The sequence below is a fragment of the Delphinapterus leucas genome, chromosome 1 (assembly GCF_059928025.1).
Source record: "Delphinapterus leucas isolate spDelLeu-1000000601 "Yukka" chromosome 1, BTC_Dleu_Yukka2, whole genome shotgun sequence".
NCBI classification, from domain to species: Eukaryota; Metazoa; Chordata; class Mammalia; order Artiodactyla; family Monodontidae; genus Delphinapterus; species Delphinapterus leucas.
This window is the reverse complement of record NC_143129.1, coordinates 109770127-109788026: the sequence shown is the minus strand read 5'-3', so window position 1 is coordinate 109788026 and position 17900 is coordinate 109770127. Positions and strand designations below refer to the sequence as shown.

The window sequence follows — 17900 nt, the reverse complement described above, 5'->3', positions numbered from 1 at the left end:
TTATAAAATCCTATTTGTAGATTAAAAGCTGTTATATTTAGATCACGTATTAACTGTGACTTTATTTACTTATGGGCACATTTTTAATGTTTAATAGTCTTTTCCCACTCAAAAATATATACATCTTAAAATTCTGTTATTTATATTCCTAATCACAATTCCTAATCACAATAAATGCCTAACCACAATTCTCATTGAAACAATTTATATGACATAACCTGGATAGTTTATGGATGAGATCTTTATTTAATATTTGTTACCTTTTGTGATAAAATGTTAACCTGCTTTGAGCTCAATCCTGAAAAATCAATGATTTAAGACTTAAGACTGCCTGGAAAAATTAATGATTCTTGGTCTGTTTTTAGATGACTATTTAAGTTTATGGGTTGAGTACATGGTAGTCTTTGAAATTTAACATATGCCTTTCAAAATAATGAATTTGTGAAATGAAATATCAACCTGAAGGAAATGAATTTCACAAAGGATAATGTTGACTTTTGAGTGCCTTCATTTTTTTCTACTGTCTTTAATTATTTAGAGCCATGAATGTTTAAAGAATTTTTCCTTTTTCAGCTTAAAGCTGTTCATCAACAGCTACCGGTTCTGTCCCAAGTACCTTTCAATAAGCGAAAGAGAAAGAATGAGAAGTCTAAAAGGGAAAAGAAAAAAGAAAAGATTGATAACAGAGATGAAAATCCAAGGAAAAAGTTTAAGCAAATAAAATTAAAGGAAAAGTCCAAGTGCAAGTAAGTATCTTTAATGATGCCTTATTAAAATAACATTATCTAAAATACATTTGATTAAATTTAACTTTTGTTACAGTCAGCCAAAGAAGGGGAAACAACAGGTCTTCGCTGCGAAATCTGAAGATAAAGATAATGCTAAACCTATGAACTATGATGAGAAAAGACAGTTAAGCTTGGATATAAACAAACTCCCTGGAGATAAACTTGGGCATGTCGTTCATATAATACTGTGCAGAGAGCCTTCACTGAGAAATTCCAGCCCTAATGAGATAGATATAGACTTTGAAGCACTGACAGCATCAACACTGAGAGAACTGGAAAAATATGTTGCTGCATGTCTGAGAAAAAGACCAGTAAAACCTCATGGTATGTATTTCTTTATATTAGTAGAAATCAGTCTGGTATTTGTGTTAGTTTTTGGTTGTACTCACTCTTTTTTTTCCTCCTAAATCACACAGGTAAGAGAATAATGAAGTCCAAAGAAGAACTTTATTCACAGAAAAAACAAGAATTGGAAAAGCGGTTACAGGATGTCAGTAATCAGTTAAATTCTAGAAAACATCAAACAAAACGTAGGTACCGGTTTTTAAAATGTTCCTGTAACTATTTAATGTCTGGCATTTTAAAAAAAATACATTTATTGATTGATTGATTGATTGATTGATTTTTGGCTGCATTGGGTCTTTGTTGCTGCACACAGGCTTTCTCTAGTTGCGGCGAGTGGGGGCTACTCTTCGTTGTGGTGCGTTCGCTTCTCATTGCAGTGGCTTCTCTTGTTGTGGAGCATGGGCTCTAGGCACGTGGGCTTCAGAAGTTGTGGCACACGGGCTCAGTAGATGTGGCTCGCGGGCATCAGTAGTTGTGACTCGCCGGCTCTAGAGCACAGGCTCAGTAGTTGTGGCACATGGGCTTAGGTGCTTCACAGCATGTGGGATCTTCCCGGACCAGGGCTCAAACCCATGTCCCCTGCACTGGCAGGTGGATTCCTAACCACTGCACCAGCAGGGAAGTGCCTAATGTCTGCCATTTTTAATGTCTTTTCGTATTCTGTAGCTGAGAAAACTCAATCATCCAAGGCCATTGGAAGTGGTTCCCGACTGAGTGAAAGCAGCAGCAGTAGCTCATCAGAGTCTGAAAGTAGTAGCAGTGATTCAAGTTCTTCAGACAGCAGTGATTCCGAATCAGGTTAGCTGTCCCCTTAAGTATACCTCTGCTTGTGGGAAAATATTTTTCTTGTAATATTGAGACTTATCGTTTGAAGAAATGTTCGTTACTTACCCAGAATCTATGGTTTGGATGCCACACTTATTATTTAATTGCATGTTGACAATCTGAACTATTTTCCTTAAAAGAGATACTGTGTAAAGTGAAACTTCATATTATACATATGTGACTTACAGGCTTGTAATGTTGAAAATAATTTACTAAAGGTGGGGATAGTCTGATATATAATATCAGGTCCTAATACCAAAAAACAGCACAGAATAAAATGCTGATTTTCACTTTTTAATAAAAGATTATTTGAGGACATCTTTCACTTTATTCTCTGATATATCAAATCACTCTAATGTTGCAAAGTTTGCTCTGTTGTGACAATATATTCTGAATTGAATAATCATTTTGAATTAAGAAACCAGTCATCCCAGAAAACGTGTAAAGCAGATTTTTTTCACTTCAGTGTTTTCTTCACTGTCGATTATTGTCCATTTATAGAAAAATGTACTTTAAATTCAGATTCTCAGTTATGCTAAAGTACCATGTTACCTTATATAGTTTATCATCAACTATATCAAGCTTAAGGCATTCGTGTTTCCTTTGTACTCTTTCACTGATGGTTGTGTAGTTGACAGCTAATCCCTGCCCCAGGTTTCAGACTTGGCAGAGGCATTCCATCATTGTTCACCAAAAGGCACATTCAAATACAGGGCACTTCCGGGCCTAAAATTTTGCTTTATTTTAAATGAGACATTTCTTGTTTGTCATGAAATTCAGCTCTCTTTAAAACATCCCACACAGAATATTGTTACATTAGGAATTCTTACTGTTTGTAAGAATATCCCTCCTATTTCAGTCTGGTAGTAAGGGTCTGCTCCGTTGCAGTACATTGTTTCACTTTTGGTTCTCTTTAATTTGTGGTGCTGATGTCTGCATTTTGTTTTTACATTTCTGAAGTATATAGTCGTAAACATTTTTGTTAGAATAAACAGAATTTTTACTTTTGTTGAAATTTGTCACACTAGAAAATTTTTAAATTAATTTAGGACTCAGATTATACATTATTTTCTTATAGTTGACTTTTTAAGCATAAAAAAGTACTGAAAAAACTCTAACTTGCATTTAGTATTTTAAATTGTGACTAGCATTTGTAATTTCATCTAATAAAGAATTTATGGCCTAATAAGTTAGAGCACTTTGTCTTTTATTTGTAGAATAAAACTCTTATTAAATTATCTAATTATATATTGACTACTGATCAATAAATACCTTGAGTATTAGCAGAAAGGTACTTCAGAGTGCTTCAGTGAAGTACCTTAATTTTAATTTGAATTATCAGTTTCTGATAGAATCTTCCAATATGTTGCTTGAAGGAAAGAATGTTTTTCATCTATTGTGTTCTTAAAATAGTATAATATATATTATGTTTTCCTAACTTTCTAGCAGAATAACTCAGCCTCAGAATTCTGATTTTAAAACACTATTTAATTTTTATTTTATGACTATTTTATTTTATTTTATTCTTGTTTGATGTCATCTTTTCCAAGTAACTGGGGATGTTTTTAAAAACACTGTTAAAATCAAGGTAGCGAATTTTTATATTTCAATCTACTTTATGGATAATGTATAGGTTTGTGACACTAAGGTCAGTTTGTCTACTAATATGATAGGATAGTATGAGTTATCATTTATCTTTGAAATTTTCATTGTTTTATGAACCAACTACATACTTCATTGGAAAAACACTGTATATGTAGGTTATAAGTTGCAAATGCAATGCTTACCTTAACGGGGAAAGAACAGTTATCTCTTTGCTTAATAAAATAAATTAGTAAATGAAGCAATGGGACCTTTTCTCCTGTTAACTTCAGTTGTACCCATTAAAATACTGTAAGGCTCTTGATTTCTAGTGTGTAAGCTAACAGCATTTTTTTAACTTTCCTGAGAACAACAAAAACTATAAGTAAAAGGACTGCAAATTGTGAAAAATAATTAATTCAGACTATATCAATAGCTATACCTATTGTAAGAATAAGCAAAGCATCTACCATTCTTAATAATGCACATGACGTTATCAAGAAGCAGATGACAAATCCCAAGTCTAAGTTTCAGGGTGAGGGAAAATGGGGCTGTGGAGAAAATATAATTTGTGAAAATTAGATATATTAGCAAAAACTTTGTTACATAAGTAAAAATTAACTGAAAATGTAAATAAGATTTTGTAACTTTAAAATTTATTACGGGCTTCCCTGGTGGCGCAGTGGTTGAGAGTCCGCCTGCCGATGCAGGGGACATGGGTTGGTGGCCCGGTCCGGGAAGATCCCACATGCCGCGGAGCGGCTGTGCCCGTGAGCCATGGCCGCTGAGCCTGCGCGTCCGGAGCCTGTTGCTCCGCAACGGGAGAGGCTACAACAGTGAGAGGCCTGCGTACCGCAAAAAAAAAAAAAAAAAAATTTATTACAATTTGTCAAGAGCTGAAACTTAAAATAGGAATATCTTGATTATCAGAACTCTGATTAAATAAGAGTTTTGATTATTTAAAATAGGACATATGCATATAATTTCATTTCCCCAAAATTTTAATAGTGGAATCTTTTCTGAAAGCTTCTGTGAGAAATTCTTTTCTGATAGAAGGATATTGATCTTTAGTAATTTTTCTTAATCTATTTTTTAATACCTGTCTTCCTGGATTTTTTAGCAACTTGAGACTGTATGCAGTTTTCTTAACAAAGTCACAATCTTTTATTTAGTTATTTTTTTTTGTCACAATCTTTCATAATTTCTGTTATCAAGGACAGCTCTCTAAATTAACTTTTCGAAATTCTTTAATAGTATTGACTCTTAAGGTTCTTCTGTAGTTTTCTTGTATTATGAGTTTCTCTCTTTACTGCAATATTATTCTGTTTAGGTATGCTGAAATGTTTTAAGGGTGACATCTGTGAAAAACACTTAAATGTTATAAATAGTGTTAGAGCTGTTTACACATTAATTATTATGTTCTATGTAATCTTTAAACTTATTTTATGCGTGTTTGAAAAATATGGAGTAATTCTGCTTCATTAAATGGGATTAATTAAATGGCAGGGGAGTAAGTTCCAAGGAAAGATTTATTTTAAAATTTCTTTAGTTATAATTTCAAACAAGATACTAAATCAGTTCCAAGATAGACTTGTAATGAAATCCCAAATCTTTGAAAACTATAAGCAAGAAATCTGTGGGCTAGAAGCAGTACTTAATTGCAAATTTCAATGTGATTCGATTTTGCCGTTTAAATTATCTTCTTGAGTTACATTGGCATATGCAAATTGTCATGTGCCAAGAAATCAAGAACAATGATTGGGAATTCCCTGGCAGTCCAGTGGTTAGGCCTCTGCGCTTTCACTGCCAAGGGCCTGGGTTCGACCCCTGGTTGGGGAACTAAAATCCCACAAGCCGTGAGGCGCAGCCAAATAAATAAGTAGATAGATAAATAAATAAAATAAAATCCTATCTAAAAAAAAAGAACAATGATTAAACATTGGTATAAATATAAAACCTTTCTAAACTTTTTCATAACCCAAAATATCATTAAATGCCAGATCAAAGATATAAATGAGGCTTGACAATAAAATGAATTCCAGATACATATATCCTATGTTAACTAGGCTGCGCTAGAATGTACACACAAGCAATTGAGAGTTTTCTAATGCTCAACAAGGTTGGCTATCTTGAGTGATATAATAGGGAGGAATATTATTAACAGATTTAATACTATTACTGAGAAACCATCAAATGGAGCAGCTCATAGGTAATAGTGCTTTTTTGATTCTATCCTTGTAGGAAATAACTTCAGGAACTGTCTAAATGTTAGCTCAGATACTTGATTAGTGTGGAATAGAATATTTTTCAGGAATGATTATCATTTCAATTCTTGCAACAGTTATACACAAAGAAATTGAATGGTTATGGCATCAATTCTTTACCTGGTTAAGACAAAGTGAATTTGTCACTTCATATTTTGGACTTTTTGCTTTTATTGGCTTCAGTGTAATGTTCTAAAAGTGAAATTTATGAAATTCTTTAAGTACCAATTGTTCCTTTTTTTTTTTAACTTTCTTAATTATGGTGACTTAATAGTAGGAGTAAAATAACCGTTTCTCTTTAGTACTACAACCCACATCTTCTGTAGAAGTGACAATGATGCATTTTTTTTTTCATGCAAGGGAAAAAGGACAAACTTTGTCCAAATTTAGATTTTATTTTACCTTTTAAGGGGGAGAATGGTTTAGTAAATGTAGGAAGTATGAAATGACAGTTTGGAGTACTTTTCATCATTCAAGCTAGAAAGTTTAAGAGAAATGATTAGTACTCATCATTTAAATATTTTAAACTTTCGTTAGTTTCTCATCAATTAGAGTGTTTTTAAAGCCCCAGAAAGATAAATTCAAGGACTCGGGCTTGATTAAAAACTTGCATATATTGAGGTCTGTACTTGAGCCACGAGTCTTAGAAATAGGGGTAAACTTTGTCACGTGCATTTAAAAATTTTCTGTTCAAACTGGGTCTTACTGAATAAACAGGCTGTCTAGAATAGTGTTTCTCAACCTTGGCAGTACATTAGAATCACCTGTAAAACTTTAAAAAATAGTGTCCAAATCTGAATTGAATGGAGGGTGGGGCCAGGTAAATGTAGTGTTCAAAGTATCCCATGTGTGGACTTACCTGGCAGTCCAGTGGTTAAGACTCCACACTTCCAATGCAGGAGGCCCACATTCGATCCCTGGTCCGGGAACTATGATCTCATGTGGCGTCGCCAAAAAAACCCAACAAAAACAAAACAGTGTATTCCATGTGACTAATGTGCTGCAGTGTTTGAGAATCATCAGTCTAGGTGTTTTTTTGTTTCCACTTTCTAAACTCTAGTTAAAATTACTTTGGTAAAAGGAAGAGGCAGCTTATAATCGGTTTGTTCTTCTATATTACATAAGCACCACACACTTAAATCAAAATACCAAAACATTCTTTAAAGGGAGCAGATTTCTTTCGTTCAAAGTACTTGATTTTTATCAATAGGGCAAATCATTCAACATCTCTGGACATACTTTCTTTCCTATAAAATAAGGTAATAACTTCCAATCACTTTTCTGTACCCTGTCCTATACAACAGAAGTGTGATTTGTTTTTCTAATTTAAAAATCTTCAGTAATTTTTTCTGCTGTAATGGCATTACATTCTGGTTTTACATTATGTATGGTATTATATTCATATTCAATTTATCAAATTTTTTAGTCAGTACTGGCTTGCTGATAATATTTGGTGTCTCTGGAGCATTGATCTCAGTGCTTTGATAGGTGATGGTTATTAGCAAACCTTTCAATCAAATATTTGATGCCAGATCTCTCTCTTTTTCTTGATTCTGTGATTAAAATTTTTGCTTAGTTTGAAAGGAAAGTTTTCCAATCAAAGTTTTATATTGAGGTTTTTGGGGAGCTGTGAAAATAAAACACATTATATAATGTGCAAAATATTCATTTGTTTAGTAGTTAACATATTTTATCCAATTGGATCCTCACAAGGTAGGTATACATATTATCACAGATCCCTGGTGAAGTTAGTTGACAAGCGTGTATGTTGTCACTATAGTGCTCAGTTTTATTAATGTTTGTAAGACCTGGTAGGGCTTCTTCATTTATTGAAATGTGGTCTTAAGCTTGATAGTGAAAATGTGTATGTTTGCCTTTTAATTCCAAAGGCCAGGAACTCATAAATAAACAGAAATATGCAGTTTTATTTTACTATGTTCCTGGAAAGTCAGCTACATAAGAGTAGAATGAGAAGCAAAATACTGAGTTTTAGGCTATCATTATTCATCTATCTATAGTCTGTAAGACTTTTTTGAGGCATACTGTATTTGGTGTTTTTGATTTTTTTTTTAATTAAAAATCTTTGATGCCTTTTTCTAGTGTTTTTTAGATTTTGAGGTGCTAGTTTTTATAATAGTCCTGAGCTTTAGTTTTATGTCAGAGAACTAAGATAATGCCGTTGAATTTTTCGTCAGAACACTAATGTGGTATGTTGTATTTTTACTGTAGTTAAGAGTTTATATCATTGAATAATTTGTTTAGGTGCATATTTGGATAATTAAGACAGATGTATATCACTAATCATTAGAGAAATGCAAATCAAAACTACAATGAGATGTCATCTCACACTGGTTAGAATGGCCATCATCAAAAAATCTAGAAACAATAAATGCTGGAGAGGGTGTGGAGAAAAGGGAACCCTCTTGCACTGTTGGTGGGAATGTAAATTGATACAGCCACTGTGGAGAACAGTATGGAGGTTCCTTAAAATACTACAAATAGAACTACTGTATGACCCAGCAATCCCACTACTGGGCATATACCCTGAGAAAACCATAATTCAAAAAGAGTCATGTACCAAAATGTTCATTGCAGCTCTATTTACAATAGCCTGGAGATGGAAACAACCTAAGTGTCCATCATTGGATGAATGGATAAAGAAGATGTGGCACATATATACAATGGAATATTACTCAGCCATAAAAAGAAACGAAATTGAGCTATTTGTAATGAGGTGGATAGACCTAGAGTCTGTCATACAGAGTGAAGTAAGTCAGAAAGAGAGAGACAAATACCATATGCTAACACATATATATGAATTTAAGAAAAAAAAATGTCATGAAGAACCTAGGGGTAAGACGGGAATAAAGACACAGACCTACTAGAGAATGGACTTGAGAATATGGGGAGGGGGAAGGGTAAACTGTGACAAAGCAAGAGAGAGGCGTGAACATATATACACTACCAAACGTAAGGTAGATAGCTGGTGGGAAGCAGCCACATAGCACAGGCAGATCAGCTCCGTGCTTTGTGACTGCCTGGAGTGGTGGGATAGGGAGGGTGGGAGGGAGGGAGACGCAAGAGGGAAGAGATATGGGAACATATGTATATATATAACTGATTCATTTTGTTGTAAAGCAGAAACTAACACACCATTGTAAAGCAATTATACTCCAATAAAGATGTTCAAAAAAAAGACAGATGTATAGATGTACATATATTATATGATCGTATTAATGAAGTCTGTTTTTTTTGTTGTTGATCAAAGCTGAAATCATAACTTTTCCCCTAAATGTGAAAGCTACCTGGATCTATACCCTCAATCTTTGCAGTCTGTCTTCTTCCCTTCCCCTTTCCACCTAACCCCCAACACTTAAAATAATACTTAGTGGAGTGACATTAAGATGGTCCATGTCATTTTAAATACTTGGATTCTTTAAATTAAAGCACGTCATTGAGTGGCACTTAGCAATTTTAACAGTGTCCAGCATCAGACATTTTAGGAAAGAACAGTAACACATCCAGCGGAAACTGATGGCATTTCAGGAGGCAGAAGGTAATTATTAAAATTAGAATGTTTTAAGTTTGAATAAGACCTGGTGTTGACCAGCCTTGGTGCCCTGAAGCCTGAGGCAGATAATGCTCAGGAGGCTCATGAAAGCTGGCTGGAGAGGTGAATCAAGGCATTAACTACCAGTTTGGTGCTTTACCACACCGACTTAGGCTTCTTACTGGGGAGGATAGCACCAGAATCAATTGTAGGATCAAGAAAGAGGAACCTATGAGCACCATGTCAGAGAGATCTCTTTTTATATCTACTCTACTGCCAGTGTCAGCTGTAAAGGCATTTCTAAAGATAAAGGAGGTACTATAAAACCCATTTGTTTCTATGTAGTTGAAGCTGCCAGATAGCTCGGAAGTAAACAGAGTATTAATTAGATGGGATCTTTATTATAATGCTTAGCAAGCAGAGCAGACTTTATCATGTATAATCAAATAGCTTCACTTTTAATAAAAGACTGTATCCTCTCAGATAATGACATACCCTTCTCTTGTAAATTCTCAATTATTTTAATTAAGCCTCTTAATGGCTACTTGGTTAAAGATGATTTTAGTATAATTGGTACTGCTTGTTTAAACCCTTATCTCTGTTGTAACTTGTTTCTTTTTAAACTGTTGCTTATTCAAGCTCTTTACTCTGAAGTAACACATTGTTCTTTTTGCCTAATAATCTAAATTGAAATTTGTGAGGGGATATTTATTCCATTATGTGGAAAAGAAAATATCCCTTTTCAAAGCAAGTATCCCTTTAGAAATTTTGACTGATTCCAAGAGGGCAAAAAAATTTGTAAATAAAAGAATTTCTTGAGTTAAGAAGTTGACCATTTTCTTAAAATCATCACTTTCATTCTAATGTGAAAAAATCTGTCATTTAGATGATGGTAATTTTTTAAGTTGGCAAATATTAAAATATTTATATACGTTTGCAGAAATGTTTCCTAAATTTACTGGAGTAGAACAGAATGATTCTTCTTCTAAAGAGAAAGTAAAGGTAAGTTAATTCTTCATTTTTACCTTAGAATTTTAAAATTATGTAGGTTATAGCTCACTGGTATAGTAGTAGCTTTCTTTAAAATTGTTCTTGATTTTATTTACATGAAGAGTTGTCACTCAATTTAATTTGTCAACTAAATGTTCAAAGATTTCTTTGTAAAGAAGATTGAATAGTGAAATGATTTGGTTACATTTTTCTAACAAGATGTGACTTTTTTATGATTTAGTCAGACAGGTAAGTTGAACAAATTATAGAAATTTCAGCTTAGTCTTGAGAGTCTAAATACAGAGAGAAGGTCTTGGTGTCCCCGTGTGCGTACCAATTACCAACTATTCATTTTTAGCACATCTATGTTTGATTAGTAGTTGACGTGCTTTAAAAAGAATAAAAGTAATTTTATCTTTTACTACTAATCCTCATAAAACTTTTAATCCTTTGTACCCATCCCAAATATAGAATTACAGGTGTATACCTTTTATTAAATCATAAACTTACTTAACAACATCTAACTCTAGGTTAGGGGAAATACAACATAAATAATACTGTCTTGAAGGATCTCTTAGTTGTGAGAAGAGAGATAATCATACAGTTAAGAGATTGTATGATTAGTGCTATAATCATCTATATTCATAATATATTGAGAAAATAAAGGAGGAATATATATATACTGCCTGAAGGAGGGAATGCTTAAAATGGGTTTTAAATTACAGGGAAAGGGAAGAAATGGTTAGTATATTGACATGCTGATTAGGGACTTACTTTTTTAAACAGAGGTAGTAGCAGTAAGAGGGTGGGGGGGAAGCACAGGAGGTGTGTTCAGGGAAATATGGTAGCAGAGGGTGTTTGTATGGGATTAGTTGGCTTTGGAGATATAATAGGGAAGGCTTTGCACACCTAGATAAAGTGTTAATATTTAATTTGTTAGGTAGGCGTGAGCTCTCAAAGGTTTTTGAGTGGAAGGAAGATCCAGATGATCTGTCTGCCATAGGTATTAGTGGAATCAGAAAATTATGTCAAGTTATGAACAAACTTTGGAATAATTCTCAGTACATAGCACATAGAATGCTATGTTTATGATCTGTTTGTGACCAAGTTTTTTTCAGTGTCACTCACTGAAGAAGAAAATGCTCATTTAAGACAAAAGAGGAAATATATTTATAGGATCATGAATAAATGCACATATTTGTGTGTTTCAGAAAGTGTTGTTTTGCTGATTTAAATCTCAGCATTTGCCTTTAAGCTTTGGGCTTGGGTCTGTATTATTGTTGGGATAAACATTTCTATGTCCTTTGTTTTATTCAAACTAGCATAGGTATTCATACACTTGCCTTATTGGCTCACTCACTCTAACGCCTTTATTAGATGGAGAAGGAAGATTGTCTTATTCACCTCTGTACTATCTATAACTCAGAGCTTAGTAGACAAGGTACCTGGGCTTTGGTACTGTAACTTAGCTTGCCACTGAATAGATGTGAGATTTTAGGTTAAGTTACCTTCCTTATATCTAAGTCCTATTGTAAACTGTAAATGGGGATAATAATTATACCAAACTCATAGGATTAGTGTGAGAAATTAAGAACTATATAAAAGGCTTACCCTGGTGCCTTGCACATCGTAAGTGTTAACTAAATATTAGCTATTATAATACACTTTTTCTTAATAAGTAGTTAGCAGTTTGGAATCAGAATTTGTTGATAGTCTATGGCTCAACCATCATGTTATTCTTTTTTTAAACACCCCCTCCTTTTAGGTCTATAATTCACTAAGGAAAAGGGGGTAAAGAAAGTGGATTAGTCTCTAGATTTGGTATAAAAGCTCAGTTTTTATTTTCAGTAGATCACAGGGAAGCATTTGAAAATAAGCAACACTGTTTAATAACATATGTATAAGTCTATGTGTACTAGCAACTAAGATCACAGACTTTGACTCTGCTTATAAGCTATATAATGGCCAAGTCATTTAATCGTTCTAAACCTTAGTTTTCTCATTTGTAAGATAGTGATATTTATACCTTATAAATTTGTGTGACTTAATTTAATATCATATTCAAAGACAGTATTAAATTATATTCTATCCTCTTGTGTTTCTATTTTCTTAGTTATACTTCTTGTGTGGTTAAGCTCTGAAAGATAGTTTTGTTTAACTTTGTCTTAGCGGATACAATCATCTGTGCAATATACAACCTCTGGGAAAACTAGTCTGGTTCATCAGACTACATGTTCAGGTGGAACACCACCAAATCCCTACCAGTTAGTATTTAATTATCAAGAATCAGAACGTTTACAGAGTGTGGAAAACATTTCACCTTTACAAATTCTGCCTCTTTCAGGTAAGAAATTAAGAAGTAAATGACTGTGATTGAACAACTGACTTCTAAATGAAAATGCCAAGATTATCTTAAATGTTATGTATCTGGAATACTGAAAATCATAACTAGTAATTTCCAGGTTAGAAATAATCCCTGAAGCATATTGCTTTATACCCCAAGGTACTCATTACATTTGAATGAAAGAAAATTGTATGTGCAGTTCACACACAACTTATTTTCATACAGATTATATACATTGGCATGTGAGCCATGCATAAAAACCTGTCACTGCCATAGCTCATAGCAAGCTCTGAGCAGACTTGTGAAATGTTGCTCTAATTTCCATGATGTCTGTGTGGGTTGGAAAGGTAGATTAGAATAGGGAAAAGATAGAGATTCTATAGGTAGAGAAATGAAGTTATAAACATTAAAAACAGTTTACAGTTAAAGAAACTTGGGCTAGAAATACTTGCCTAGTGGTGGTTCCTATTTACTAAAAACATCTTCTAAAACTGGAAATTTTTGTATTGTTAGGTTCATTTGACTTTATAAATGTCTTATCTGTTAGTCTTATCAGAAGTGAACGTATCACCTTTCTCAGCCTGGTCCTCCTGGGGATGTGTGGCACAGGAGCATACTTCTCTGATAGTGATGAGCCCAGCTTATGGAGTGCCTGAACTTTGAGACACAAATGTATTCAGGCCTAGACAGAAGCAGATGTGAATATTCCATATCCATGTCTCCTTCTGTCTAGACTGCTCCCTGGCCTTCCAGTGGCAGGGGTTTCTCCAAAACAGAAGAAATTTCTAAGCTGTTTTACTGAAGCACAGATTAGGAGGAACACAGAAGTTTTGATCCTCCTTTATTGCTTCCAGTAAAAGCTCCCTACTATTCTGTGTTTGAGTATTCCGTTTTGCATTTAACTCGAGTTATAGCTCTTGACTCTGGAGAAGGAGTGGAGATCAAGAGAAAAAATATCTGAGGCAACACTGAGGGGCATCCCAGGAAGAAGTATAAACAAAGATCCAAAGTATGAAATATTTAAAGCCATTCTTTTCTGGAAAAATATTTTCAAGGTACTCAGGAGAATAACTGAAGATGTAGTTGTTCTAGGTCATAAATTACCTTAAATACCAGTGCTACATTTGGATCTTTTATTTTGCACACAGAAAGTAGCTTCAAACAAGAGCATAACAAAATCAGATTCTACATTAGGAAGAGATTGCTGCTTGCTGTATAAGGGATGGACTAAGATGAAGATGCTCTGATATAATTGGGACCAAGTAAGGAAGCTGGGTGCTATAGTCTAGGAAAGAAATTATGAGGACCAAAACTAAGGCAGTACGTACAGAAAGGATGTGGCTAAATTAGATATTTTTGTGGCAGAATTACTAAGCTTTATTAGAATAAGTGTCTTACCAGAGTATTATCCAACAGTTGGCTTGAAAATAAGAGACATTGTTCATTTTGGACATGTTTAAGATGCTGCAGAATATCTAATTGGAAATGTATAACTAGAAATAGGTTTCTGGAACTAATAGGGTGTAACAAGAACTACAGTTAGGAATTACCAATATGTAGAAGCTACTTGAAGCCATGAGAATGAAGGAAAATGTACAGAGCAGGAGGAGAAAGGTCAAGGACAAAATTCTGGGTAACCAAACTCCCTCTCAGTAAAAGTAGAAAAAATTAATAAGTTACAAGAAGAGGTAATCAAAGCTAAGAGGAAAAGGAAAAATGGTATAATAGAAGCCCAGGAGATACGTTTTTCGAAGGAAATCATCATCACAAGTATCATGTCCTACTATATACAAAGCCTTAAAGTACCATGAGGAATGAGGAGAGAAGATTAAAATTGGCAATGTGAGATTTTTTTGCTTTTACAAAAGCTTCTTTTATGGCTATTGTGATTGAGATGGAAGCAGATTCTTGTAAATTGAGAAGTAATGGAATCTGAATGTAAACCAGTCTTTCAAGAATTTTATTGAAGAGGATGGGAAGATAGCTGTGGCTTTAACAGGAAGATAGGTTTTTTGTTTTTTTAAGACTGGGAGAGAGGTTGTTTTGCTTTGAATTTTGAAATCGGCGAGATTTGATCGAGTGTGGAGGTCAATCGCAAAGAACCAGAGTAGGGAAAAGTTGCTGTTTTCATTATAGTAAGTTCCTAGGAGAATGATAGGGATAGCTTTGAAGAAGAATAAAGACATTGAAAAATAATGGAAATAATGCAGTCAAGATGGTCTTTTGTTCCTATTTTAAGAAAACGTCCTATCTATGAAAAGTCAGGCTTTAAATATCTAAATCTTCGGTCGGGATCCGTTTCTTGTATTCCTTCAATTTCTGTTTATACGTGATTGTGAGTAACAGTACTGTGTAAAGGGGAAGTTTGGATGATGCCGAATGGCTGTTCTACTGCACTTAAGCAGATTTTTCAGAACCAAAGTGGTTTGCATTTGCCAACTGTAGGTGGCACTATGCCCAAGGGAAACTGCAAATATATATAAGCTATAAAATGTATATAGAATTTTACTTTTCTGGAATGTAATCTTGGTGGAAATAAATTAGAGTACTAAATTAGAGTTACATAGAGTACATAAATGTATGTTAGAGTACATAAATATTTAAGAAGTTGAAGTTTTAAGTATTATCAGTTTTCTTCAAAACCTCTGCCATCATATCCACATGAACTGGAGGATGTCTAATTTTTTTTCCTTAAAATAAGTTGAAGTTTTTAGTCATGAAGGATTACTAAACTTTATAATTGATCCTTCCAGAGCTCTTTAAAATATCTTCACTCAGTTGCATTAAGAAATTTTTTTAAAAAAACTTATGCTGTCACATCAATGTGAATTAACATGGCAAATGAGAAGGTAAATCAAGGAGTTTGCCATCTAGTAGGAGAAGTAAACAACTGGTATATAAAGTAAAAATAGGGACTTCCCTGGTGGCGCAGTGGATAAGACTCTGTGCTCCCAATGCAGGAGGCCCGGGTTCGATCCCTGGTCAGGGAACTAGATCCCACATGCATGCTGCAACTAAGAGTTCACATGCCACAACTAAGGAGCCCACCTGCTGCAACTAAGACACCAAATAAATGAATATGTCTGTGGATATGTGTGTGTGTGTATGTGTATATAAGTTTTTTTAATTAAAATAAAGTAAAAATTATGTGCCCTAAAAGAACCCAAAATGAAATTTAAGGAGATGAGGAAGGCAGAATTACCTGACCTCTTTGAAAGATGTGTATTGATGTATAGTAGGATCAAAAGGCATTTTGGATAGAGGGAACAACACGAATGAGTGTATTTAGGTGACCAGTAATTCAATGTGATTAAAGCTTTGCTTGAATAAATAGGAATACAGGGAAATAAATTTGGGAAGGTAGATCAGGATCAGATCATAAAGAACCTCAATACCTAGGGACTTTTGGACTTAATTATAATAGTATAGTCAGTGGGGAGCCAATGAAGATTTTTTGAACGGAGTGTGCTTCAGTGTAATTACTCTGCCAGTATTGTGTAGGTCAGTTGGAGAGATGGGGAACAGAGACCAGAGGAGGAAAAGACCAACTGGGCTGTTGCAGTAGTACAAAAAAACTAAGTGATGGAAAGAAAGAAAAAGGTATAGTTGAAAGAAATCACAAGAGTGGAGTAAGCAGGTCTGCAAAAGATGAATATATGCTGGGTTTTAATAACAAAGGGGTGTATAAGCTTTGGTGGCTCAGAGGATAGTGGCTGGATACTGGTCCAGGTTGACCTGGAACACAGATGAAGAACAGATGTCTGAGGAAAGATGCGTTTTGTAGTGTTTTGAGGTGCCAGAGGGCATCCATATGAAAATGTTTTTCAGAGAGTCGGTCCCTTGACACACTTCCCTTGGCTTCTGTGACACTCTTCTCTTGATCATCCCATCTCTGAACGTTCTTTACAGACACCTACTTTATCTGCCTACCTTTAATGTTGATAATACTCTGAGTTATATCCTTAAGCCTCTTTCTACTTTACTCCAGGCTTTTCTAGCCGTATTCCAACGCATAGGCTTACTGAGCTAGGACCTCCCCCTCAACTCTCATAGCAATAGGCTTGGAGCAGACCTCCCATTTACCCAGGTATGCCATACATTGATCATTTTCTACTTACTATGGCATGTAAAAGGTTGGAAGGCAGCAATCTATACATCCTTCCTGGATGATCTTCTTGGAGTCTTATGACTTCTAGTCTCATTTTTACAACTCAAGCATCCAAGCCCCAGGCATGTTTATACAACTCTACTGAATACCTTAAACAGCACATAGGCATGTCAAATACAGCATGTCAAAACTGAATTTCCCCCTTTTAATTCCTACATTTAAATCTTTCCTCTTTAGTTCTTGATAATGGCACTGTCACCACTTACTAACTTAGAGTCAACAAACTGAGCCGTTTAGAATATACTTCTCTTGACATGTATACTCTTTCTACTTCTTAAATAATATCTGATCCCAGGCAGAGAGGGGATGTAGTTCTGTACTTAGACTTTTTCTCCCTATTTTTCCATTACCTGTTGAACTGAGAAAATAGGTGCATTGGGCCACATAGGAACACACAAATTTAAACTTTGTTCCTTCATTCATCCGTCCACTGACTGTTTTGTCTCACCCTCCTGTGCTCACTCCTATCCTTTAGTGTTCCTCCCTTCTTCAAGCCTCACATTCAACTAGTGTGATTTAGCCAGAGAATCAGAGGAATTGATGGGTGATAGAAGCTTAAATGTAAGTTCCTATAACTCTAAGTGGCCAGGATTTTATGAGCTTGAGCCAATTAACAAAAAGATAGCAACTCAAGTTTTCATTTTTCTCCTCTGTCCTTTTGCTACTAGTTAGTACCTATAGACAAGAGCTGGAGAGACCTGAAACAGAAATGACCTAATTAAATTTCATACACCAGGATGCTTTTGGTCACAAATGCAGAAAATTCAGCTCCAAACTGGCTTACACAAGGAATTTTGTTATCATACATATTGTAGTCCAGAAGTAGGTCAGTCATTTAGACATGTTTGACAAAGGCTCAAGCTCTATTTCTGAAATTATTTTCACCTGTAATAAATGAAATATCTGTATGAAAGCTTTACAGTCAACAGGATTGTGTGGGCAGTTTAGGTGTCTGGTATCTTCGTTCTTCAATTCTTTGTATTTTCTTTGTTCTCAATTTGGCTACCAGGAAGCATCTTTCCTTAGAAGCCCTACAGTGGCTTAG

General features: G+C 34.6%; 1 protein-coding gene across 1 annotated transcript in view; it reads left to right on the top strand.

Annotated features, from left to right (window-relative positions):
- BRDT (bromodomain testis associated) overlaps nucleotides 1–17900 on the top strand; it is a 48338-nt gene that overhangs the window by 12396 nt on the left and 18042 nt on the right. The window contains 6 exon segments of the mRNA XM_089919713.1: nucleotides 574–770; nucleotides 772–1112; nucleotides 1205–1318; nucleotides 1800–1931; nucleotides 10294–10349; nucleotides 12513–12687. Coding sequence (XP_089775839.1) covers nucleotides 574–770; nucleotides 772–1112; nucleotides 1205–1318; nucleotides 1800–1931; nucleotides 10294–10349; nucleotides 12513–12687 — 1015 coding nt within the window.